The sequence below is a fragment of the Mytilus californianus genome, unplaced genomic scaffold (assembly GCF_021869535.1).
Source record: "Mytilus californianus isolate M0D057914Y unplaced genomic scaffold, xbMytCali1.0.p SCAF_7, whole genome shotgun sequence".
NCBI classification, from domain to species: Eukaryota; Metazoa; Mollusca; class Bivalvia; order Mytilida; family Mytilidae; genus Mytilus; species Mytilus californianus.
In genome coordinates, this window is record NW_026262723.1 from 97,585,434 (window position 1) to 97,612,992 (window position 27,559).

At 31.9% G+C, this 27,559-nt stretch overlaps 1 protein-coding gene across 1 annotated transcript in view; it reads left to right on the forward strand.

The window, feature by feature from the left end:
- LOC127709576 (MAM and LDL-receptor class A domain-containing protein 1-like) overlaps positions 1 to 25,313 on the forward strand; it is a 63,230-nt gene extending 37,917 nt beyond the window's left edge. The window contains exons 30-49 of the mRNA XM_052215180.1: positions 45 to 148; positions 313 to 442; positions 652 to 827; positions 2,738 to 2,816; positions 4,383 to 4,493; positions 7,170 to 7,261; positions 8,442 to 8,562; positions 9,078 to 9,253; positions 9,949 to 10,027; positions 10,526 to 10,639; positions 11,371 to 11,465; positions 12,311 to 12,434; positions 13,902 to 14,077; positions 14,712 to 14,790; positions 16,071 to 16,184; positions 17,325 to 17,416; positions 18,938 to 19,064; positions 20,456 to 20,631; positions 20,891 to 20,969; positions 24,587 to 25,313. Of these exons, the coding sequence (XP_052071140.1) occupies positions 45 to 148; positions 313 to 442; positions 652 to 827; positions 2,738 to 2,816; positions 4,383 to 4,493; positions 7,170 to 7,261; positions 8,442 to 8,562; positions 9,078 to 9,253; positions 9,949 to 10,027; positions 10,526 to 10,639; positions 11,371 to 11,465; positions 12,311 to 12,434; positions 13,902 to 14,077; positions 14,712 to 14,790; positions 16,071 to 16,184; positions 17,325 to 17,416; positions 18,938 to 19,064; positions 20,456 to 20,631; positions 20,891 to 20,969; positions 24,587 to 24,597 (2,255 nt within the window). The 3' untranslated portion in view covers positions 24,598 to 25,313. The remainder of the gene's footprint in view (positions 1 to 44; positions 149 to 312; positions 443 to 651; positions 828 to 2,737; positions 2,817 to 4,382; positions 4,494 to 7,169; positions 7,262 to 8,441; positions 8,563 to 9,077; positions 9,254 to 9,948; positions 10,028 to 10,525; positions 10,640 to 11,370; positions 11,466 to 12,310; positions 12,435 to 13,901; positions 14,078 to 14,711; positions 14,791 to 16,070; positions 16,185 to 17,324; positions 17,417 to 18,937; positions 19,065 to 20,455; positions 20,632 to 20,890; positions 20,970 to 24,586) is intronic.
- The last annotated feature ends 2,246 nt before the right edge of the window (positions 25,314 to 27,559 follow it).

Consider the following 27,559-nt stretch of genomic DNA (forward strand, 5'->3'; position numbering starts at 1 on the left):
GCATGAATCCTGATTAGTCTAAAGATTGTGTCATTGTTTTTTAGCTGATGAAACATTTACTTGTACATTTGAGGCCAGTGACAGTTCCTGTTTTCTTACTGATGAAAAAAATCCATCAAGAGATATATTTGATTGGACTACAAACTCTGTAAGTTGATTTTTGTACCAAATAGATATTTCCTTGCTTCCTAAAAATATCATATATATTAACACTTCTAAGTAGCAAGCACTGCATTTTATTTTATAAAGATGCCATAAAGCTTGTTTGTTGCCCTAACAAAACATTTCATTATAGTATTGATATATTTATAGGGTCCCACTAAAATAAAGAAGACTGGGCCCTCATTTGCAGCCAGTGGAACATTTTACAAATATATAGAAACTTTGAAACCTAGGAAGAAAGGACAAAATGCAAGGCTTGTCAATTCACAGAGTCTTAAAGGTATAACTGTATAAGGACAGTGCAGATAAAGTTGTATATTTTGGATTTATATTGTCCTTGCTATTGTTTTCCTTTAGATTTAATGCTACCATTTGTGATCATAGATTGGCTCAGTTCTTTGACCATTCATTTTAAAAATTCACAAGCTTATTTTTACTTTGAATATTTTTTTCCCCTGCATTTCATCATAGTAAATTGTACAATTTCAGCTTTAAGTAGATGTCTCAGCTTTTCCTACAACATGAATGGTCCCCAAATAGGATCTCTGAATGTTCTACGTATAGATTCTGACGGACAGGAAACAATTCTATGGAGTAAAAATGGAAACAAGGGAAATGTGTGGAGGCACGGAAATGTTAATGTTATTACTGAACCAGATCTGCAGGTAATTTAGTTACATCTTTGAAGGAATAGTGAGAAAAACTTATAACATTTTTTGTTTGTGGCCTGTTTTGACAATTAATACTGTAAATTCAGAAATTATTGCGTGCATTTATTATTGCGAATTTAGTAGAAAGGACTAAAATGCGAGATTAATTATTGCGATTTCAGAAAAATGTACATACAGTTATATGTATCAGATATCAGAATGCGAGTTCTTATTAATGCGATACTCTTTCAGTCGCATTATTCGCATTAATAAAAACCTCGCATTAATTTCTGAATTTACAGTAGTCTGGAAATTCTTTTGAGGATGACAAGAATGATGTGCGTTTTATTTTTTGCTCCATTGAAAAAGAGTTCAAACATGCTAAGAGGGAATCAGAAACGATAAATCTATTAAAGACAGGCAATAATTTGACAAAGATAAAAAAAAAAAAAAACAGCAATGATTTACAAATATAATAGAGAACAGAACATTGAGCTATACCAATCACATTTAAAATGGAATTTTAAGGTACCCTTAAAGGGTAAACAGTTCCTGTTCCAAAAATAAGAATTGATTGATTGGTTGTTTGTGTTTAACCCCACTTTGAGCACTCTTAGCAATATCATGGTGGCCAGTTTTAATTAATGGAGGAAGCCAGAGAATCGCTGACCTTCTGCAGGGAAACTGGCAATTCTAGTTAAGTAATATCTGTCAAAAGCACCTGCCATGAGCAATTTTTGAACTCACAACCTCAATGTTGACAGGATAGTTATCATTGTTGATGATTTATTTAGACCACTTGGCCACCAAGGCCCACACCATAACAAGGGAAAAACATATTTGTAGTACTCTTTGTGACACATATAATATGTAATTGCCAACCAAGTCATTATAGCTGCCATAAAAAAAATTATGTGATTATTTCAATATATATTCCTTTAGGAACTCTTAGATTTGTAGCTTCCTTGTTAACAGCAAACTTTGAATGAAATATAACATGCAGTATGAAACAAGAATTATATCTTTTCCATATACAGGTTATGCTTCAATGTGAATAGAAAGTTCATCTGAATATCATCTTTCCAAAATTAGTTTGATTTTTGTTCTAAAGCACTATGGAATATTTCACCTAAACAGCAACATTTGAAAATATACTTTTTGAGACTTATGGGTGTTGTTGCTTATGGGGGCTGGCAGTGGCGGCTTTAACAATGTATTACTTTGTGATGAGGCTAGTTTAAGGGAATCACTAGTTGTAGGTCAATCATATTTAATGTGCAATTTTATTAGGATTGACACTACTCATTTCCATTGAGATTACTTGACCGTACCCCCTCAGTCATGGCCTATTACTTTGAGACTTCTGCATAGTTTGCATGTTAAAGTTTGTGATTAGATCAGTTTAAGATAAACCACTAATTGCAAGTCCATGATATTTGGTATAAAGTTGTATTATGATTAGTACGATTTATTATCTTGAAGATTATAGGGTCCCATCCACTCAGTCATGGTCCAACTTTTGCATTGTTTATGTGTTAAAGTTTTTGTTTAGGTCCGTTTAAGGGGAATCACTTATGATAAATGTAGTTGGTATGCAGTTGTTATGTCTCATTTCCATGGAGATTATTTGGCTCTGATCCTTCAGTCATGGTTCAGTGACTTCAAATTTTTTGCATAGTTTACATGTTAAAGTTTGTGATTAGGTCAGTTTAAAGTATGTCTATGATATTTGGTAAGCAATTGTTCTATTATTGGCAGTTTTATTTTTCATATAGTTTACATGTTAAAGTATTGCCATTTTAATTTCAACATTTGCCTTATACTATCAAAATTACATACAAATGAGAGATAACTTTGCCTAAACAATTTATTTAGAACTAATACTTTTAAAGTAAATTTTGCCATTGTTTTGTTCCTTTTTGCAGCTGGCAATAGAAGGTGTTGTAGGGGGAAAGAAAGGACACATTGCTGTGGACAATATTTTACTGAAACCAGAGGAATGTCGTATGTATTTCTTTTGCTTCAGGTTTAAATGACAACCATTTGTTATCTTCAATTAATTATGAGTAAACACATTTTATCTAACCTAGTCCAACAGGCCATTTGAGCTACTGCAATTTACTTGTCAATCTTCTGTATTGGACAACTCTCTTGTTGGTTTCATGGAAGCATGCTCACTTTGATGAGTGAAGGAGATGTGGGTTCAATCCTTATCCAGGTCAAGCCAATGAGTTGAAAATTTGTATTTGCTGTTTTTCTGCTAAGCATGCAGCATTCAGTAGTAACAACAAAAACTTGTTCGCTGAGAGTCAGAATAATGTGTCTTTATAGGGTGAAATGTCTTCCTTTTGAATTACCTTGTAAACTAGACTCAGCATGTCAGTCTAGTACAAAGCAGGATTCTTATTCATATCACTTTTAACATGTCCTCATACTTAGTATTAAAATATGCAAAATTTTGCTCATTGTTGAAGGCTGTATGGTGACCTATAGTTGTTAACTTCATTGTCAATTTGTTTCAGTTAGAGAGTTGTCTCATTGGCAATCATACCACATCTTTTTATTTTTATATGTAATATTTTGCCAATCTATCCATCCAACATAAGCACCTCGATGGTCTCGATGTAGCATGTTCACCTCGAGTGCGGGAGGTCATGGGTTCGAACCCCATCTAGGTCAAACCAAATACTTTAAAACTGGTATTTGCTGCTTCTCCACTAAGCATGGAGCATTAAGGAGTAAGAGTAAAGACTTGTCGGCTTGGAGTCAGAATAAAGTGTACTGCGGACTGTTACCTTGTGAACTAGCACATTAAAAATCCAGCTCAGCGTGATGGTCTAGTACAAAGCAGGGTTAATATTCATATTACATTAACATGTTCTAGTCCTGAATATGCATATTAATTTGCCTCTGGACATTAAGCAGCCATCCATCCATCATTATATGACTGACTGTTTAGGATAACCTTTCAAAGATTCTTTATAGTGACACTGCAGGTGTACATTTAATTTAACATGGTTTTTTTTATCGTTTAGGGAATTACAAACTCATGTAATAGTTGCAAAATTAATAAACAGAATGCTTTGTTGAAAAATTAAGAACATGTTTAGGACTAGTAAAATATGGATTAAAAATATATGATGGTTAGTTATACATAATAATAACACATGGATTAAAAATATATGATGGTTAGTTATACATAATAATAACACATGGATTAAAAATATATGATGGTTAGTTATACATAATAATAACACATGGATTAAAAATATATGATGGTTAGTTATACATAATAATAACACATGGATTAAAAATATATGATGGTTAGTTATACATAATAATAACACATGGATTAAAAATATATGATGGTTAGTTATACATAATAATAACACATGGATTAAAAATATATGATGGTTAGTTATACATAATAATAACACATGGATTAAAAATATATGATGGTTAGTTATACATAATAATAACACATGGATTAAAAATATATGATGGTTAGTTATACATAATAATAATAATAACTTGTGTTAACAACTTCTTTATGGTATATTATTGTTTTAGCACCCTGTGATGTTGAACCCTGTCAGAATGGAGGAGTTTGTTCTGTGACAGGTGATTCTTATATATGTGCCTGTCCTGCAGGATTTGGTGGTCCCAACTGTCAGTATATAGGTATTTATATGTATATAGTTTTATGATTGATGATTCTTACTTATTCATACAAATGTTGAAATAATATGTAATATATGCATGCTCTTATATATTGTATTGTTAAAATATGTCAAGTGGAGAAGTCTTCATAAGTCTATTTGACTTGTGTCTTATCCAATTTGTGTTTATGCAAATAAAATATGTTTAAACTTATCTTATTTGTGTGATCATCCACAAGAATTTGGTGATACTGACTATCTGTATATAGGTATGTAGAGTCGATCCGGGTAATTTCGTACAGGCGGTTAATTACCGTACATATTACATTTCGCTTGTTTTTCTGATAAAATTGAGAAATAAAGTGTGTTTTAATATTATCTACTGATAATAAGATATGTACAATCTTGTACATGTTGTATGTTAATGTTTTTATGATTTTCTATCATAGAATATGTACATATTTGCCATTTGTCGGAAAGTTTTGTTCACAGGCTTTTTGAAAAGATGATTTCATCCAAAAAGTCACCAGATTTGTGTAAATTCTAAGTTTGGTTAATTTAATGTAAGATCTTTCTATTTTAATCGAAATTTAGAAAACTGATGGAATCTGAAAGCCAGAAATAGTTTGCAATTGACAGATACTTTTCCATGTAGTATTTATATATAAGTGCAATTATTTCCAATAAAACGGACTGAGAGTGGGTGTACGGGATAACCTTATATGATAATTTACATGCAAATGTAATGAGTCTAATATCGTACACGCCAGCTTTTAAATATGTTAATGTTCATTCAGTGATAAAGAGACTTTCAATGTTTACTTAGCTTTGCTCATATTAATGATTTTTGTTACATAATCAAATTAATTGCAAAATAAAACAAACAGAAAAAAAACAACATAAAACAACATCAATTCGATATGGGAAGAAAGAGGTCAAAATATGTTATTTTTGATTCTATGAACCACCAGTCCGCTGCCTATTGATTAATATAGATTGACGTTGATGTGTTTTCAAACTATTCCTCCTTAATTGCAAGGGTCCTCTGTGCCCCAGTGGTCTAAGTAGTTTATTTCATATATCGCTACTAGGCCAGTCAACACTAAGGTTGTGACTTCAAACCTCGCACATGCATGCAGGTTTGTTCGAATATTAGTTGACTAGGTTTGTCAGTTTTCCTCCCGAACAATAAAACATAAAAAACTATACCACAAAAAGTTGGCAAACAGCTATGAAAGATGTTAAATATATACGTTATTAAGAAAATGTTCCATGAAATGCTGCTGGGACAATTGAAGATGATGCTTTAATTCAGGACTTTAAATTAGTAAAATCTGCTGTAGCCTCTCAGCTTACAATGCTGGACTTGATTGTAAAGACTGGTTGGCTCAAAGTTAAAATTCTTTTCTGAATAGGTTGACATATCTTTCTTCGGACTGAACTAGAACGTTAAAAACCAGATGAGTGTATTATATACAGGGTCTATATTCATATCACTTGTCAAACTAAAGTCATGCATATCACATAAACCGTCATGTTCTCGCCCTGATGTCCATGTATTATTGTGTGTGTATAACGTTACTGTCTGAAACACAAGTTCGCATAATCATATCTAAATTTACACTAATAATTTATTGAAGCATGCTTTTTGGTCTTCTTTTGCAATTTTTGCATATATATATACTCAATTTTGCCAATATATAATCAAAAGTGCAGTTAATTGATCGAGTTATCTTTGACTGTTTATAATGTTATATTCTGTTATTTAAAAATACTGCGAGGATCTACATCACGACATGGAGCTGTGATACTGTGAATTTAAGTAAAGATTGAAAGACTTGAAGATGATCCTGGTATTAAATTAACTAGTCCAAGTCATTTCTATTTAGCAATCCTATTTTGAATTTAATCAATGTATGGAATTACACATCAAGGTGTACGGAAATACACGACATCCGTACGATATTAGCAACAGTGACTTTTCTGTTCGGTATGCTCATTCTCGGTATTTTATGTTGAATGGCATGGAAAAAGTCAAACATTAATACTATCTACGAATGATCTAGTTACCGGTTTCCTTCTAGAACATTGTAGTATCAAACAGGGAACCAAATTGCATTCATTTAGGACCAAAAGTGTACGGAATTACCCAGACCGACTCTATCTACACAGAGCTCTTTAGAAATAAATAGAATAGTCATAATCGAGTTCAAAATTATTTCTGGCATGAAAACATAGAAAACTTGCCCTACTTGAATAAAGGATTATAGGGACCCATCCCCTCAGTCATGGTTCATCTTTTGCATAGTTTATGTGTTAAAGTTTTTGTTTAGATGCCCTTGGGAAATATGATTTTCTTGGGTGAACAAATCTTCATATCTCCCTCAGGCACAGGAAATAACTGTATATTTTTACTTGTGTGACTATCCTTTAGTATTTGGTGATATTGACTGTCAGTATGTAGGTGTTTATCTACACAGAACTCTGTGTCAAGATATTCTTACCTGTGTGACTCTGTCAGTATTTGGTGATACTGACTGTCAGTATATAGATATTTATCTATGAGAGCTTTGTGACAAGATATTCTTACCTGTGTGTGTGGATTTTGCCATGGTTCTTAAATTTATGAATGGTAAATTTCATAAGACATTTTCCAGTCATTGTTATTGATAAAAGAAGACTTTTCATTTTGTTTTAGATGCTGAAGGATATTGCTCCTTTCAGATGACTGATCCAGATTGTTTCCTAATACAAGATGTTACAGATAATTTTGATTGGTCAAGAGATCGTGTGAGTTAACTTGTTTACTAAATTCCATCATGTTGATAAATATTTTTTATTGATTGATATCAAAATTTTAGTCTGTGTAGAAATTAATACATCTGATTAAAGTAGAAACAAAATTGATATATGAAAAACTCATAAAATACTCCGTTTCTTTTATTTGGAAATATTTTCTGACTTTAGAAGTTGTTTTTAATAATTCTACAATTTGAACAAAAAAGAAATTTGCTTGCATTTATGAAAACTTGAAATGGTTAGAATCTCCTTTTATCAGCTTTTAAACTTTAAGGATGCTTAACACTTACCATGCTGAATTGTTTTCAGAAAATGTCTAATTTTCGTTTATTTGCAAAAATATGCAAATTACATGCAAATGAGCTTTATTCTGCTGCTGATGCATATTGATTCCTTTAAATCTAAGATAGGGGGATCATGGGGTGACGTGGCAGGGGTGAGTGGGCAGGAATTAGCCCCAAAGTTGGTCATCAGGTGCAAAAAGCGTCAATTTTGATCAATTTTTCGACCTATTTCTTGACCAGGAAGACCGAGGGATGCTGATAGAAGTATCTTACTGTATGAAGAGTGGACTCCAGTGAACACATTAATCACAACAAAGTCTAGGTCGGAGTCAAACTGATCTTGGTACAGCAGTCTAAAGAAGGTCATTTGCACCAAAAATCTGGAATTTCTCTATTTTTCACGATTTTTGGCTTCAACTGGACCTGCGACTAGAAGTAAACGTTCACTAAGTGGATTTCAATAATAAACATGATCAGTAGTTATATTCCTGCAGGTTTACACTAATTTTAAAGTTTTAGGCCTCTGAACTGCGTGTGTATGACACCAAAGGGAAGCCCACCTCTCCAGAAAAACCAGTTTTATTCAATTTCAATTTTCCAAATTCGTATTTGAGCAGAACATGGACCTTAAACATGAGAAACATGACAATAATGAGCCTCAGGTTGAGGAAACATGTATCAACTTTGAAATTAATGTCATAAAGTTGACCTCTAAAAGTAGGAAGCCAAATAACGGTAGTTTGGGTAATCCCGTCATATGACGGTCACCGCATGGTAAGGGTTAATACATACAATATTAAATTTTGTGGTATTTTTGAAAATATGTTCAGTTTGTATGTAAATTATAGCTAACACATTGATTTATTTGCTGTATATTTACATTTCAGAGTACTAGAACTAAGAATACAGGTCCACTTTCATTTTTAGCTGGAAAATATTACTTTATTGAGGCTAGTAGTAAGCCAATTGGTTCTAAAGTTAGATTGATCAGTAATGTACAGTATTCAAGTAAGTTTTATATCACTCAAACTATGGCACTGTTTTGTTAAAAATTGTAGAATTATCACTTTATACGATTAATAAATCCTTTTAACTTTGCTATATGTGAATTATTTTCACTACCTAGCACATTTGTCTATCTTTCATCTGTTCTAAAATATTTCAAAAAATCCTCCTTCATATGCTCTACTTATGATTTGGCATTATGTTTTACAATTTTTGCATCCCTCCATCTGTCCCATTTTTGGTTACATTGTTGGTTTAATGTTGTTTACCTTGAAGTTGTGATCTCATCAATTTTAAACTTTGCTCACATGTTCATTATGATGTCAAATTTTAAGATAGATCCCAAATTAAAATTCTGACCCAGATTTTGTGGTACACTGAATGTGATAGTCAGAGCTGGTATGGTGGCCATGTAGCCATCAGACATTTTTCTGTTTACCTAATGTAGTCATCACAGTTATAAAAATCCATTTATCTTTATTTTTATATTATACATCTTTTGTATATATTTTTTTCAGATAAAGCAAGATGTTTAACTTTTAACTATAATATGTATGGAGACCAGACTGGGGAATTAAAAATCCTAACTGTGGATTCTGATAATACAGAAACAGAACTATGGTCAGTATCTGGGAACCAAGGAAACCAGTGGACAGGTCAGATGGTCAGTGTGCAGACAGAACCTACCTCTAAGGTATGTACTTGTTTAAAGAATCAGCGAGAGGCGAAGTGGTGTAGAAAGTTACCTGGGCTGATGGGTATTAAAGCATATTATCAACATGAACACCTGACTCTAAATTAGTATGTGAAAAAACCGTCAAGTTCTGTTGTTTACCTTGGCAACTCGGATATTGTAATTTACTGCCATGAAATTGTGTGAATATGAAGAAAGCTGCATGATACAGAAACCACACCCCTTTCCATTGGTGAATTGTAAACGATGCAATGAAAAGCTTTATAAATTTAATTTAAGGGGAATAATATCATTTGGAGTAATGAAAAGTCTGGGTATTTGGACTCACATGCAATGAACTCATGAATATGAGAAATAGAGTGAATAATTTAGTGGTGAAAGATATTAATGATACTTGATATTTTTTTTGCCTACCAACTGAAAAGCCATGTTAAAGATAAAAAACCTCAAAGTAGTTCATCTCAGTCTTTATTTAAACTAATTATTTATAATGTTAGAATAGGACATATTTTGTTTCTTCTTTGATTCTATCTGATGTTTAAAAGCATCAATAAATGAATATTGATTAGAACAACAGAATGTTTGATTTCAAATTGTTTTTGAGGTGTCAGTAGGGGGTGACAGAGGAGATATTGCCATTGATGAAGTCAGACTTTTAACTACAGACTGTAGTGAGTACTTTGTTTTGATTTCAGATTGTTTTTGAGGCATCAGTAGGGGGTGACAGAGGAGATATTGCCATTGATGAAGTCAGACTTCTAACTACAGACTGTAGTGAGTACTTTGTTTCATTGTTGAAGGCCATACGGCTGCCTATAATTCCTTACATCCACTTTGGTGGATAGTTGTCTCATTGGCAATCATACCACATCACCTTATTTTTATATAGTTTGAAATCAAGAAGTATGATTATTTTAAAAGATATTGTGAAACAATGAACAGTCAGAAGGATCCGTGAGGTAGAATTTGTTCAAATGTCAGAACACTATGTATTGTAATTGGACATGATTTTTTTCTTTACCAGTAGCATTTGATGAAAGTATTAGGAAAACAACATTCTTATTATGAAGTTGTGTGAGAAAATTGTCCACTTCTGGTGACCATGTTTGAAAATATCATTTAGAATTGCAAAATGGACTGCTATCTTTGTTTTACATTGTCCTTTGAACTATCTCATGAAATTAATTTAATAATTTTGTAATGGAGATTGCTAATATCGAAATGACAAAATATGGCTGTCCTTAGAAATTATAATAACATTTGTCATTACAGATCCATGTTCACCTATTGACCCTTGTAGAAATGGAGGATACTGTTCAGTGTCAGGTGATACTTATACATGTACATGTCAGTCAGGGTTTGATGGTCCGGAGTGTCAGTATATAGGTAAGTTCAAAGCTGGAACTCCTGGGTGATACATAATTATGCACTTATTTTGAGATTATGTATACTTTATACGGGGTAAGTTAATTTATCCCTTTGAATCAAATTTCAGGGAGGAAATAGTAGCATTTTACAAATAAGAAAGTATCTAAAAAGGGTTTCTGCTTAAATCAGTTTGATAGTAACTACTTGTGATAGATAAATGATATTATCTATAAAGTTGCATTACTACCAGTACATATCAGTTTGAAAACTATTTCGAGGCCCTTCCCTTAAGTCATGGTCCAGTGACCGAATTAATTACAATTTTCAATGTTAATTTCTCTGCTTAAGTCAGTTTGATAGGAATTACTTGTGATAGATCAATGATATTTTTCTATAAAGTTGCATAACTATCAGTACATATCAGTTTGATGACTATTTGAGGCTCTGCTCTCTATGTCATGGTCCAGCAACTTTGAATTAATAGCAATGTTGCTGCCCGTATGATTATCTTTTTCTGAATTTTCTGTGGACAGGCGAGACATATCTCTGTGTAAGTTTATTTTATGAGGGTCTTGTTAATTTGATTTGTTTTAAGAGCTATTGCATATTTTGATATCCCTATTTTTGTTATCTTTGAACTTGCATTAAAAAAACTTATCCATCAAAGATACAATACAGTAGCATTTATTCTATTCTAAAGAAACTTGTATTTATTGAAGAAATTGTTACAAATACATGTTTTATTTCAGATTCCCAGAGATATTGTTCCTTCGAGAAGAAAGATCCATCCTGTTTCTTGGTACAAGATCAAATCAGTGATAATTTTGATTGGAGTAGAAGTAGGGTAGGTGAAGTGTAGACTGTTAAAACAAAAATGTGAAGCCCAACTTCCAATACTCAATATATTTTACAAATAAAAAAATAATGATTCTAAAATTTGATCAGCACCTCAGAAAAAGTAAAAAAAAGCATTAATGGCATCTTATAGGAAATATTACTGTTCTTTTTAATCATGATAAAAACAATAAGGACAAGGTTTTTAAGTGCTGGACAATAAAGAAAATTGTCTTGTATTTGCAGATAATACCTTTTTTCTAAAAATATTTCTTCTTGTTCTTTCCAACATATGGTCCAGTCGAAAATATAGATTTTCCTTTCAGTAAATACAAATTTACAAATCAGTATGCATAAGAGCTTTCCTCAATTTACTAATAAACTGTCCAACAGTGAGTATTTTGTGTTGATGAAAAATGATTCTGTATACAATTTTTATGACTAAAGGATATGGCAAACACTTCTGTACATTTTTGTTAAATTTATCAAACTTTGAATTTCTAGTCCCAGTTGGTCCTCTTGCACTCTTTTTGTTTGCATTCTCATGAAAACTCTCGAGATTTCAAACATACTGTCCATAAAGGGAGATATTATCAAAAAGAAAAAATCATCAAAGAGAATTAAATATCATGGAATCAGATTTAGATAGCTTCAAGATCTTGATTTTATTGCACAAAAAAAAAATTATGATCAGTTCAGTGTTAATCTGATTAACTTCGAGCATTGTTTCATTTTATCTTATTCATGCGCAGATGATAAAAAAAATGATACAAATTAAATTTCATGATATATTGAAAAAGGTATGACATTTGTCCTAATCCTTTTTGTGTTTTTACATTTCTGTTTATTTTACAGAGAACACCCACTTTAGCCACAGGTCCAACAAAAGCAGCAGATGGGATCACATTTTATTTCATAGAAGCATCTAAGCAATCTATAAATAACAAAGCCAGATTGATTAGTGATGTCAAGTTTTCAAGTAAGATGGGAATATTTCAGGAGTATTGTTTAATGAGTAAAAATATCCATTGTTTACATATTTTTTTTTATTTTTTTAGAATTACATAAACCTAATGCAAACTTAATCATTGAATTGGTCCAGGTTCTTAAATATATCAATTATTGCACCTATGGAGGCAGAATTGTTTTTACTTTAATGTAAAAGAAAGCATTCATGCAATTAGAAGATACTTGATTAAGAATGTGTGATGGATTGGGGATTATTCCGAAGAAGAAAATGTTTAGCATTTGATATTAGTATTGGAATATACTTATAAACTCCAAAAAAAGAAAATAGAATAGGGAGTTTATTTAAAATTTTATAGACCAGAAATAAACCAAAGTATGATATTTATTCTTGGGACTATCTATGGTATATAGAGCTATAGCTAAAGTTTCCAATACCTAATCAGTTTCAAAAATGAAAATTACAGTAATACTTAAATGATGCAAGCTAAAAAGAAAAACAATATAGACTCAAGGTAGATTAATGAACATGCATAACATAAGAAATACTGTGGATTCATTATTATTCATTGGATACCAATTTTCGTGGATTTTGTGGGTACAGGTGAACCACGAATTTAAATATTCAACGAACTGCAAATTTTCTATAGGGCTGTATGCAGACTTTGGCAAAACCACGAAATCAAATATCCACGAAAATGCAGGTTTTCATCAATCCACGAAAATTGGTACCCACGAAAATAAATGAATCCACAGTATTCTTGCTTCAATGAACCTTATTTCTATCGTGCTAATGTTGTTTAATAGATCCAAAAGTCTTAAATGATAAGCAAAATAGTATATTAAAGAGCTGTATTAAAGAAAGATAAGATAGTGTAACCATTCCATTACGAACTTTAATTTGCCTATAAAACAACAGTTTGAAATGAAATATATTAAAAAAATGCAGGCTGCTGAGGTATAACTCACTTCAAAGTTGAAATAATTATTTTGATTCCTGTATACTAAATGGTATGGACTATAATTTTTCAGAACTTATTTTGTATGGTGTTTAAAGGCACTTCAAAAAATTTGATGAACAGTGGTTCTCTGTAGAAATCAGTCTTAGAAATTAAAGGGAAATGGCCTATTTATCATTGAAAATATGTTTCCTGTTATTATGGTAAAATCAACAATGCCTTCTGTCATGGTATATGTTTATTTACAAAAAAGCATTTAGTTTTTAGGAATATTTCAATTCAAAGTATTTTATTGTTCAAATATCCATCAAACAAAGGATAGGACAAAAGGCAATGCCTATACAAATCTTTTCCCTTTAATACAAGATTGATTTGTATAATCTGATAGTTTATGATATATTTATGATAACTCTTAAATCATTCATTATTTATAAATATTTAAAATTTGCAGAATGAGCTCAACTTGTTCATCCCTTGGTACTCTGATGTAAATTACATATTATTATTTTTTACAATTCCAGATAAAACTAGATGTTTTACTATGTCATATCACATGTATGGAGATCAGATTGGGACATTAAGAGTTCTTACTCGTGACTCTGATGATACTGAAACGGAACTATGGTCTGTGTCAGGGAATCAAGGAAACCAATGGATAGGCCAGATGTTCAGTGTCCAAACTTTGCCAGACTCTAAGGTTTGAAATGGCTTCACTTTGATTTATTTGATGTCTAATTATTGGATAATGTTTTTTTAACATGGAAGATAATATACATAGAAGCTAATACATGTACAAATAAAATCTTCAGAAGCTGAAAAAAGGTCTGATTTGAAAGATTGAGACATGTTTTAATAAGGAACCTATACTTGATCTTATTTAGCTTTTATGATTGATTGATTGTTGGTTGTTTATGTTCAGTGGCAAATATTTCATGCATGTTCAGGACAAGAACAAATTAACAATATATACAATAGGGAGGTCCTGTAATAGAGGCCGTCCAGGATGAAGGTCTGGGAAATTTGTACTGCCACTGGAAAATGAGGGTGTATTAGATAGGCCCAGAAAATTTGCCTCATAACAGGCCACTTAAGGACCCCTCAAAAGTGTAGTTGCACTCTCTCCTCACGAGGCATCAGATTTATCATCACCATTGTGACTGGACGTGGCCACTTCCACAGCCAAACCAATGCCCCACTTTGGCAGATGTTTTACTGCCAGTCCAAAGAAGACCTAAGTGATCATATTTATATTCCCCTGTCCCCGTTGGGGTAGCTTTTATGAAGAGAACCAACATATTTAGATGTATATATTTTTGTTGTATCATTTACAGATAGTTATTGAGGGTTTAGTAGGAGGAAATAAAGGAGACATTGCTATAGACAATATCAAACTGTATATTAAAGATTGTGGTAAGTAATAACTTGTGTACTCCCAAGTTCATTTGTATTGTACGAAGGCAACTTTTGTTTTAACATCATAAGTACTCAACCATCCTGTAGTTAACAATGCATAAGTAAAATTTATGTTGATGCTAACATTAAGAACATTATTCTTGCAAATACTTATTTCTTTATCTTTTGTAAAACAAATTTTGTAAGCGCTCTCAAATGTACAACCATTGCCAGATTTTATTGAAATTTATGTCAACGGTTAATATGGGCAATTTCTCTGATGAGTTTAAAAATCACTGCCGATCAACTTTTTTAAAAGCAGAAGTGCCCCTTAAAGAAATAACTCCACCAAAAATTGCCTTGTAAGCACTATCAAGCCTACAATTCTTGTATGATATTTATGAAAAATTTAAAAGAACAAAATGAATATATTTGAAGTTATTGTCCTATGACAGATAATATATGCATTGGTGGGGGACATTGGAACGCTGTCCTTTTATTTCACCTTATCTTAGAATTGTAAAAATCTTTCTTAGGGAGTCTAGTTCCAAAATTCCCCCCTGATCATCTAGTTGATGAGCCCTTTTCATTGTTCAGTTTAATGCCTGTCATTATCCAATTTTGCAACTATAGCAGGGTTTTGAAAAAATGCATTAAGCTTTCTTAGATGAAAGATTTGTCAGTGGGCAAATGTTAATAACATTTCTTGGGAGTGATCTATTGGGTATTAAACTTGATTTCTTAACCTGTCCTACATCTAGTTTAGAATTGGAACCTGTGATCCTTCTCACCAGTCAACATGACTGTCATTAGGTGTTGTAGAAAAATAGGATAGATGAAGCAATGGTCTTGGTATTGTTTATTGAATATAATATCTTTTTCTACCATGTTCATGTTGAATGTATTGTGGTAGATTTTCTGTCTATCCACTCATACATCCGTCTGCATTTGACATATCATATGATTGATAAATAAAGTTTGTTTTGATCAAATTTCATTATATTTTACAAAATCTAAACTACCATAGTATTTTGGGGAAAAATTAAGTTGCATTGTAATTGATTAATGTCCAGAATACTAAAATTGACATTGTTGTAAATTCTGTCAAAAAACAATATATCATGATAGATTTAAGTCACAGAAATTATTTGATTTTAAAATATGGATTATTATAATTACTAAAATTGCAGGTATTTTATTGTAAGATAACGAAAAAAAAAAAAAAAAAAGTAACTTAAAAGATGTGTTTAAATTGAAATTTAGTCTTTTGACATTAATGATAGAAATGTTTATTTCAGTTCCATGTGGACCAATCAACCCTTGTAGGAATGGGGGATATTGCTCAGTGTCTGGTGATTCTTATACTTGTAATTGTGCAGCTGGATTTGGTGGACCAGAATGTCAGTATACAGGTATGTAAATCACATGTCCTGTTTATTTTGATGTGCTAGAAGGTCAATATATAGGTATGTTGGTCAGTCAATGTTGATTCCTATACAAATACCTGCCATGCTAGTTTTGACAGACCAGAATATAAATGAACAAATATTTTGTGTTCTGTTTATAGAAAATTTTACTGATTTAGCTGAAATGTGATGTCCTATGGTTTGTGGCAAATTTGGCTTTTATGCTCTACAAAGGAGATATAGTAGTACAATATAACTGTAATATATCTGAAATATTCAGGTATACATTTCTGTAACTCTTGTACAATTAGCTGTCTTGAAAGATTTAGTTGACCAAAATATAAGCTAAAAGTAACTGCTTTTTGCCCCCCGAGCGACTCATTGCAGGGGACATACAAATACCAGACTTCCGTACATCTGGTATTAATAGTGCTCTCACGTGTACAGTTCTTGTTAGATTTTTTTTTAAACTTATATCGTAGGTTTATATCAGCAATGTCTCGGACAAGTTTGAAAATCAGTGACGATCAACTATTTTTGAAAGAGTTATGCCCATTGGAAATATTAATTATATGGAAAATTTCGTTGTTAGTGCTCTCATGTGTACAATAATTGCCAGGTTTTTATGAAACTTATATCATAGGTTTATATCAGCAATGTTTCTGACAAGTTTGAAAATCAGTGCTGATCAAATATTTTAATATTAAATATATTTGAAATTGTATTGTATTTGCACTCAAGCCTTCATTTCTCTAAGATATTTGTAAAAAGTTTTTAAGTACAAACAAACAGAATTTTATTTTTAGTTATTGCCCTTGGATAGATAAAATATGTGCAAAGTGGGGGACATTGGAACAGTTTTTGTTGTTTCAATATTTTTAATGATGTAAAGTTCCTTTTGACAGCTTAAATGATATCATTGAATGTGAAAGTCTTATTTATCAAAAACATTTAACTTGCATATATTTAAATATTATAGATATTTTTATTTAGCCAAACTTGTTCAAGTTACTACAGCAATTGACATATGATAAACAAAGGAAAGAACAAACAAAAAATGAAATAACCTACATGTTGAACTAATTAATAGCTGCACAATGGATTAACAGTTACACAAAACATTAACACTCAATATTTACTTGACAGATGCAGTGAAAACATGTACTTTTGAGAATTCAGATCAAATGTGCTTTCTAACAGATGAGACAACTGACAGCATAAATTGGAAAAGACAAAGGGTAAAATATATTTAACATGGTTTTTAAGCTTATATTGAAATAGTAGAAAAGAACTTTGAGTGTTCGTTTTATTTTTCCATTCCATTGCAGGGTGTGAATAAAGAAGTGGATTATATTTTGGGTAGATAGATGTGACTTATTTGTATTCTCAAGCTATAAACTGCACAACAGATACTGTAAACATATTAATTTTCTTGGTTTTGCTTGAAGTAAAATATTTTGGAGTATATGTATTTATCTTAATGTTTTACAATACATGCAAAACAATATTACTAGTTTTTAATCTCGCCTGCGACGAAAGTTGCGGAAAGCTAGACATGGGGATTGCTTTTCTGGCGACTCCAGCTCCAGCGTCAACAATTGTTAAGTTTTCTGCTTAAGTTAGTTTGATAGGAACTACTTGTGATAGATCATTGATATTTACTATGAAGTTGCATTATTATCAGTACATAACAGTTTGATGACTATTTCAAGGCCCTGCCCCCTAAATCATGGTCCAGTGACATTCGAATTAATAAGCAATTTTCAATGTTAAGTTTTCTGCTAAGTTAGTTTGATAGGAACTAATTGTGATAGATCATCGATATTTAATATGAAGTTGCATTACTATCAGTACATATCAGTTTGACGACTATTTCGAGGCACTTCCCCCTAAGTCATGGTCCAGTGACTTTGAATTAATAAGCAATTTTCAATGTTAAGTTTTCTGCTTAAGTTAGTTTGATAGGAACTACTTGTGATAGATCATTGATATTTAGTATGAAGTTGCATTACCATCAGTACATATCAGTTTGACGACTATTTCGAGGCCCTGCCCCCTAAGTCATGGTCCAGTGACTTTGAATTAATAAGCAATTTCCAATGTTAAGTTTTCTGCTTAAGTCAGTTTGATAAGAACTACTTGTGACAGATCAATGATATTTTGTATAAAGTTGCAGTTACTATCAGAACATCTCAGTTTGTTGACCATTTCTAGGCCCTACTCACAAGACTTTGAATTAATAAGCAATGTTGCTGTCCATCAGATTGTCTTTTTCTGAATTTTATGTGGACTGACGAGACATGTCTCTGTGTCAACAGTTTATTTAAGGTACTATTTTAAAATTAGGCACCATAGAAATGTGAATTTTGTTTAACGAATCAAATTTTTTACTTTTAGCAGTGTATCAAAAGGATTTTGACATTATGTGGTTCAGTGATCAACCATTCAATTTTAGTTAAAGTTGAGACATATGAATCTAGTACCTGGAATATGTTAAGTTTCATTAGTCTTATCAATTCAAAAAAAAATCAGAGTATGTAACTGTTGTTTTGTTTGTCAGTCCAAAAAATATGGTTTTATGGATATAAACTTGAGTATCCTTTTAACAGATTGGAATAAAACTAATATACAGATATAGATGGAAGATATAGGAAAGTGGAAGAAGCCTTTTCATTTTGGATTAATAGGACAGTGGTCAAGGTCACTGATACTAAAAATAAGTATTTTTTTAATATCTTGTGTGCAATTTACTATTTCAGGGTTCAACAAAAACTAAAAATACAGGACCAGCAAGTGCTGCTATTGGTAATAAGTATACTTACCTAGAGTGTACTGGACAAAGTATTGGTTCTAAAGTTAAACTTATTAGTAATATTCAATTTTCAGGTAAGTTGGTATTTTTTGAAGACCTCTTCTAGAACCTTCTGTCAATTCAAATCAAGATAAGTAGCCATCTTTCTAAGATTTCAGGTACTATTTTAGCTAAGAAATATTTCAACCAATTCTATTCAAAGTTGTTGAAATAGTCCTTTAGAAGTGGCCTTTCAGGTATCCCTGTTGACCAAGAAGATGGCTGTTGTAACCTAAAACCAGAAATTCTGTAAAAAATGTGCAAAATTTCTTTTCAAATAAAACAGCTTAATCAAATTCAATAATTTTGGGGTAAAATAGTCTGCAGTGCCAAGAGTGCCTGATTAGCCCATTTTGTGCATATTGAAATTGTTGCCAGAATAAAATGTAATATTAGGTATATAAATATCGCATCAAATATGAATTAAAAGTCCCATAACTCTGGACAGACAAACCAGAAAGTTTAAAAAAATCGAAAGCGAGTCTTACATTCACCAATCCCAAAACCACAGTGTAATGTGTGTAGTTAATTGACTCTAGTATACTAGAGTTACTGCATGACATGTAAAAAGTTGCCTTTTAATTAATTCACAGAAGTCCACTAACTCTGGAATGCGAATTTCTAAAATGTTAGAAAATGGCATGGTGTCTTACTTTCACCAATTCTGACAATTATGTAAATTTTTCAGTAAATCAATCCAAGCATACTTAGGTTATTGTACAACATGTGAAAAATTACTTGAATCTGACAGTTAATGTCCCGTAACTATAAAATGACAAACCAGAAAAAAATTTAAATCAAAAGGGAGCTTCCTTTAATCAATCTCAACATCATAACTGGTTTAGAGGAAATCAATCCAAGCATACTGGAGTTAATAATGTGGGATACATGAAAAATTGCCTTTTATAAAGTCCAGTAACTTTTGAAAGACACAGCAAAAATTTTGATAAGTGGAAAAGGAGCTTTCTTCTTATGTCTTTCCTACTGTTATGTAAGCATTTCATGATAACTTGGATAAAGCAAATTTGGGTTATCTTACAAAGTGTTGACGAATAGACGGACGTACTGACTACAGTATACTATAATACGTCCCATTTAAACAGCCGTATGAAAATAGTGTTGATCTGCCACTTGTCCAGTATTACCATCACTTGCAATAGAATGTCAGTGGAGATAACAAAGGAACTTGTGATTGGGTTGAATACACAAATCCGAGTTGTTTTTTATGAATGAGTTACACCAGTTGACCCGAGGTCAATCAGTGTGAATGACATCATCAAACAATCAGTTTTTACTGTGACATAATAAGAATAAGCATTGTGACATGGAAATTTAAGGGAAAGTGCACAAATTCGAAAGTCGTCTATACTTCCATTTATAATTTGACATGTCTTTCATTATGTTATAAAAAATCATCTTTTTTCAGATTCAACACGATGTTTGACATTCTGGTATCACATGTATGGTAGTCAGATAGGAACATTACGTGTCATTAGCAGGTCATCTTCTCTACAGGAGACAGAACTGTTGAGTATTTCTGGAAACCAAGGCAACAAATGGCTATTGAAGTCAGTCACAGTGTCTACGTTGCATGATTCAAAGGTAAGATGGTATATTGTTACATACAGAATAAGAAGGACATTCTAATTGTATTACTACTTTTTAGTGATTTCATGGGCATTTGCAAACTATAATAACTGTAAAGATCAATGGTTAAAGAATCTGTTCAGTAATTCCACACAATACTGGTACTGTATGAAAAAAACCACTTAACTTCTGAATATTTTATTCTGTAAAACCTGAAGTAGTATTATGTGCTTTACTTTAACAATGCATATATATTATTTTGAATACTTTTCAGCTTATAATAGAAGCATCTGTAGGTGGAGACAAAGGAGATATAGCACTAGATAATATTAGTCTGTTGACTAGTCCTTGTGGTATGTGTTTTATAGAATAATAGTCATCATATTGATAGAAATTAAATGGCAGATAGGCACCATTATAATTTATCTCTACTTAACAATTTTTCCCCCATATTTTGAAAATCTACCTGTCTAGATATTACTTTTACTTTTAAGATGAGCTATACATTTAACTGGTTTGTCAAGATAACTGGTAAACACGAACCTGATAAGATCACTAGTGAGGAATATTTACTACTCTTGAAAATTGGAGAGATGCAGTTTGTCTTTTATCTTCAGTAATTAACTTTACAATTTTAATTTTGTTAAATTTTTTTTACCCCAGCAACTAAGTGGAAGAACCGTGTAGTGTTACCAATGTCTGGCTTTCTGTCATTCTATCATTCTGACATGAAACAGTTGTCCAAATTTATTATCACTATGCCTTCAGATATTGATCTGGTTTTTTGTCGATCCTGCGACTTCTGTCGCAGAAAGAGAGACATAGGGATAGTGATCTGCCAGCGGCCTTAACAAACTTCTTAAAAGCTTAATATTTCAGAAGGTAGAAGACTTGGATCCTTCATACTTTGTATATAGATGCCTTATGTTATGAAGTTTCCGTCTGTCATATGTCCTTTGTCTTTGACCTCATTTTCATGGTTCAGTGACTACTTGAAAAAAAAGTTAAGATTTTTAGTTTTCTTAAAGGGGCATTAGCTGTCAAATTCATGTTCACCGATTTGACTCAAATTCTCATATTTGATTTAAAACATACTAAAACGTATATCTAAATTATAATAAGTTTAAAATAACCAATTTACAATGCATGGGCTCGATAATATGTATCAGCATTTCGTGTGTATTTTAGTCTAAAAGAGGGGCAAAAGATACCAAAGGGACATTCAAACTCATAAATTGAAAATGAACTGACAACGCCATGGCCAAAAAAGAAAAAGACAAACAATAATACACTAAACACAACATAGAAAACTAAAGACTGAGCAACACGAACCCCATCAAAAAACTGGGGGTAATCTCAGGTGCTCCGGAAGGGTAATCAGATCCTTCCCCACATGTGGCACCCGTCGTGTTGCTCTAGTCGCCATCTAATTAACCATCGAGGTGACCTCTGAAGACTGCTGACAGTCATAGGACCCGATATAAACATAAATATAGATATAAATTGGTAACAAAATCATGCAATTGGATTTTTCAAGGTCTGTTTCATTTCATATTATAGGTTAAAAATATATGTTAATCATAGTTTTTACCTGTATAAGAATGAGTTTTTGTGGATCGAATCAGTCAATCAAATGGTTTACCCTTTTTCACTTTCAATGTTGACATTCTTTTCCTTTTAATAACTGAACGCGCCTTATTCATGCGTAACCTAACTCTAGCTAAGGGGTTAAATTGAAAGTCACATTATTCACTTGCAAGTGAATAATTCATCAGCGATGTTTCTTAGCTTATTTTGACAAAATTGAACCAAACTGGCTGCTAAAAGCGACTTTTTATTTCACTATTTCACTTTCATTAAATATTGAACAAAAAAAATCATATTTTTGATTTTTTTTATATCTTGTAGCTAATGCCCCTTTAATTTCTCTCTGATTATGAGTAATAGGATAACTATATTTGGATCAGTGAACAAGGTTAAGTTTTTGTGGTCGTCCATATCTCAGATACTATAAGCAATAGGTCTACTATATTTGGAGTATGGAATGATTGTAAGGTGTACATGTCCAACTGGCAGGTGTCTTCTGACCTTGACCTCATTTTCATGGTTCAGTGGTTAAAGTTAAGTTTTTGTGTTTTGGTCTGTTTTTCTAATACTGTATGCAATAGGTCAACTATATTTGGTGTCTGAAAATATTTTACGATGTACATGTCAGTCTGGCAGGTTTTATTTGACCTTGACCTCATTTTTATGGTTCATGGCTCAATGTTCAGTTTTTGTGTTTTGGTCTGTTTTTCTTAAACTATGAGCAATAGCTCAACTATATTTGGTGCATGGAATGATTGTAAGGTGTATATGTCTGTCTGGCAGTTATCATCTGACCTTGACCTCATTTTCATGGTTCATTGGTCAATGTTAGGGCTATTCCATTAAAATGTATGTGGGAGGGTAGGAAGGGAAGTTTAATGATTGAATGTGAGTCATGGGTCTTTTTTCAGTATGCATCTATTACCATTATACAAAATTATCTAAAAAATGGTTCTTGGTTGTAGGGATATTTTGAAAGTCCCTTCCTACCCTCCCACATACATTTTAATGGAATAGCCCTTAAGTTTTCCTGGTTAAGTTTGTTTCTTAGATACTATCTGCAATAGGTCAACTATATTTAAAACATTATTATAATATTATTAGAATGATTGTGAGGTGTACATGTCTGTCTGGCAGAGTTCATCTGACCTTGACCTCATTTTCATGGTTCTTGGCTCAATATAAAGTTTTCATGGTTTGGTCTGTTTCTTGTATACTATAAGCCATAGGTCAACTATATTTGGTGTATGGAATGATTTTAAGGTTTACATGTATTTCTGGCTTGGTTTATCTGACCTTGACCTCATTTTCTATGATCATGTTAAGGTTATGTGATACTTGTAGTAAAACTTTATATTTAGGACTATCAGCATAAAATCAATGGTCAGTAAAGCAGGCGAGACATTTCAGCGTGTGCACTCTTGTGTTACATAAGTGTATAATGATGACTTGCAGTTAACATTTCTTTTTGTTTACTTTTTGGTGGAATGAAGGTTTTTGGACAGAAATTTCTCTTAATTGCACTTGTTTGGACTTTTTTTTATTATAATGGCTGCAGATCTATGCTGATTTTTTGATGCCTAGGTGAACATTTGTACAATGATAACTTAAAGGGCAAGTTTTTATTTTGGTTTGATTTACTGAAATTGGCATGTGGCTACAGAATGGGACATTCATGGAGATTATTTGGCCAGGGCCCTCAGTCATGGTCCATGGACTTTGAAAGTTTTGCTTAGTTGATATTTGCATTATACTATTGAAATTATATACAGGCAAGACATATCTCTGGATCCACATTTGATACCTCATTTGTTGTTTTTTCCTGCTGTAGGATGTGAGTGTTAACTAGTTTACAAGTGTCCATTATAGTCAGTAGTTGATATTTCCCCATATCTGTGTCAGTTTTTAATGTTCAGATGATGCATTACAGAAAGCTGGAAAAGGAGATAGCTTAAATGAGTGCTAGTGGGTCTTTAATGTTCAGTGAGATTTGAGCTTTTGCTCATTGTGACTTTGAGACACTTTTGAGTACAGCAGTATATAGCACTGATTCTTTGCATAGGTCTTTGCCAAATGCATATGGGATTTTGTGTCATGGACTTTTATACCATATTCATTCTATTCCTTTAAATGATTGCAATCATTAAATAGACATTTAAAAAAAGTTTGCAGTTTTTGCATGCAATCCAGTATTCTAAATGGTCAAACTTTCTGTTGTGAGATAATGTAGTGTAAAAAAATGATGAGTAAAATTAGCATTAACATAACTTTTGCTTTAATTTTGTAATTAGTAATTGTCTTTAAATATGTTTTTATAGGAATTGATTAGTTGAGGATTGGTAAGACAATTTGACAGTTATAACTTATATTTTATTCTTTTTAGGAGGCGGATAATGAAGAGTAAAACTAAAGAAATGCTATGATGCTATTAATGCACATAATCATTGAAGGACGATGGACTAAAGGAGGACTGAAAGATTATTTCTGATGAAAGTCTATAGATATTAAATGAAAATATTTATTTTTGTAAAAATTATTGTTATGTCCTTACTTTCTCCTTACTAAGATCATTGGCCATTGTTTTTTTGTTTTTTTTAAATCCATAGATTTTTCATAAAAATTGCTGTTTTTGGGGTTGAAATATTTTTAAACCAACCTTCTTACTTGGGGATAGATTAAATTTAGAACTCTTGATATATCATTTAGGCACAATATTTTAAAGTTTACTCTCAAGTGATTAATGTGCATGTCTCTGTTCTCTAATAAACTTTCCTTCAAATGTCTCATTTGTTTTGTTCAGATTAATTTTGTTTTTATAAAGTTATATCTTGTGCATAACAATGCAAATTGTTTGTAAAATGTTATATTATTATGTATGATGATCTTTGCTTAATTAAAACAAGGTATGAATATGATAATATTTTATGATGAGATTATTTACAGTAAATATATTTTATTGATATAAATGTTTATTAGTTTGTCTTATCTCTTGTAATAAACATTTGTATAATTTAAAGATCAGCTTGTCCTATTACTTTGATATTTGATCCATATGGAAGTTGTGCCAGAATGCAGTCATGTTTTCTTTGACAATAAACACAAACAATTTATACAGGTCTTTAGGTTCTTTATTTTTCATTATTTTCAAATTGAACAACCCATTAATAACAACAAATATAATTCTTGAAAAGTAATAAGGACACAAGACTTCAAAGGATTGCAGGTGTAGTTTATTCATCGATCTTTTGCCATCCTTGAAGCAGTCATCAGGGCAAATACAATGAGATTTTTTCTTCTTAAATACTAAATCAAAGTACCAAAAGGATGGTGTCAAAATTCAAAATATTTTTGATAGATATAAAATTTTATCAATGGATATATATGAATAAAACAAAAATATCTGTAAAAGGTTTGAAAAAATAATATAATGTATTACATGTTTATAAAAATATTGTCAGTGTACTGTTTGTATTCATTTTTCAATTTTGGACAACACTTTTCTGGCAATTCCTTTCCATTTTAAATGGCTTGACATGGCCAGGGGTACTACTTTCAATTGTGTCAGGAATGCTGTGAAGAGAATAATTAATTAACAAGTTTATCTAGATTACTCTATTATGTTAAAAATATTACACTCTTATACAATCACACACACCTTTCATAATACTGTCACCTAGTTAAAAAATTACATACTCAAGTAGAATTTACTCAGGTATTTGAAAAACTGGAAACTGTAAATGGTGAATATTAATGAAAAATGAAGTTTTTAATACACTGAACAAAGTTATTCAAAAAGTTATGAAGATTTTTGTTCTTATCTAATAATAATAATGATCCCTCTGATCATTTGTTAACTGTTCAAGTAATTATCATATCTTTGACATATCTAAAATACAATTATAATTTACAAAAATACTAAAACAAGATAAATTTAAAACAGTAGTACCCAGGCTGAGTTCAAACTGATACAAACTGACAGTTGGTGAATATATATATAGTCTTTTAGCAGTACTAGCAGATTGAGCAGCCATTTGAAGTACCGACCTTGCAGCTAAAAAGTAACCTAAAATGCCTGGAACAATCATTTACATGATAATTGATTCGATTTTTCAAATGGGTCATCTTTCTTTTGTCCATGAATGACAAATTGTTATTTTATATTCTCTGTTATAAAAAAAAATATATTTATCAAGCACCAAAGCTTGGACATAATATATTGTTAGAATAATAGTTTCAGACCAAAGTCAAATGGAAACATTATATTAATGTCTTAATCATGTATGCCATAAGAAAGTCTTGTGTCCTCTTGTTTTAAAGCACACTTTAAGAAAAAACGACTATTTGTTAAGTAATATTCCTTTTCAAAACACACTTCTGTCAAAACAATTAATGCATCTTTATAAGTTTAGAACATTATAAAAAATGCTTTGTCTTCATTTTTGGCCCTTGCTTTTCCTCAGGTTGGCATCCCCGTATTGAAGGAATGCATCCTGTGCTGTGTACTGTCTAATCGACAGCTGATTCATCAGTCAATTTAGATTGACTGTCAATCGGTATCTCCAGCATATAGTTTCATCTACTGAATCACCACTGGATTTACTTGAAGTAGTCCAATGAACAGCTATTGTCCTGCAGTCTAGTGCTTGGTCTTGGGAGTGCTTGTTTTAGGGTTTGAGCTTTTTCTCAGATATATCTGACAGTTACCAATACATTCCTGTGGGGGTATCCCTGTTCCTGCTTCTCTGTTCTCTTGGATGACTGAAACCAGGAATATCTGGATTCGGTTTGTCAGTAACGACATATGGAGTGTCTTCCCATGTATAAGATAGCTTGTGTCTGTCATCCAAGGACACAATCTCATTGCGTACTCGATCTCCATTCTGTACTTTTGCTACTCTATCGCAAATGTCAACCATCCTGTTGAAGGCTAAACTAGGGGTAGGAGCTTCCAGTTGGCTTTCTGTTGTGACTTCCAATATTTCAATCATTCAAAGAAGGGTTGCAGTTAAGGCGTTCACATATCCCATTCCCCACGGGATGATGGGGTGTAGTCTTTGACTTCCTGTCATGGTGCAGAACTATTTGATAACTTTACTCTCGAAATTAGCTATCTGGTCAGAGTAGATCCTTTGGTTAACAGTATGCTTGTGCTGTGTCCTTGTTTGGTTTTTTTTTGTGGTACTGTCTGTGCCTATCTGATGAGGTGGTCGATTATATATAACCAGTAGGATCTGGTGACATTTATTAAATGGATCTAGTGTAAGAAAATCCAAACAAGTTGAAGTGGAAATTGAGTTTAAATATGCTCTCTGAAGGCTTAATGTATTTCTGTTTATACATTTGTCCAACTGCTGAA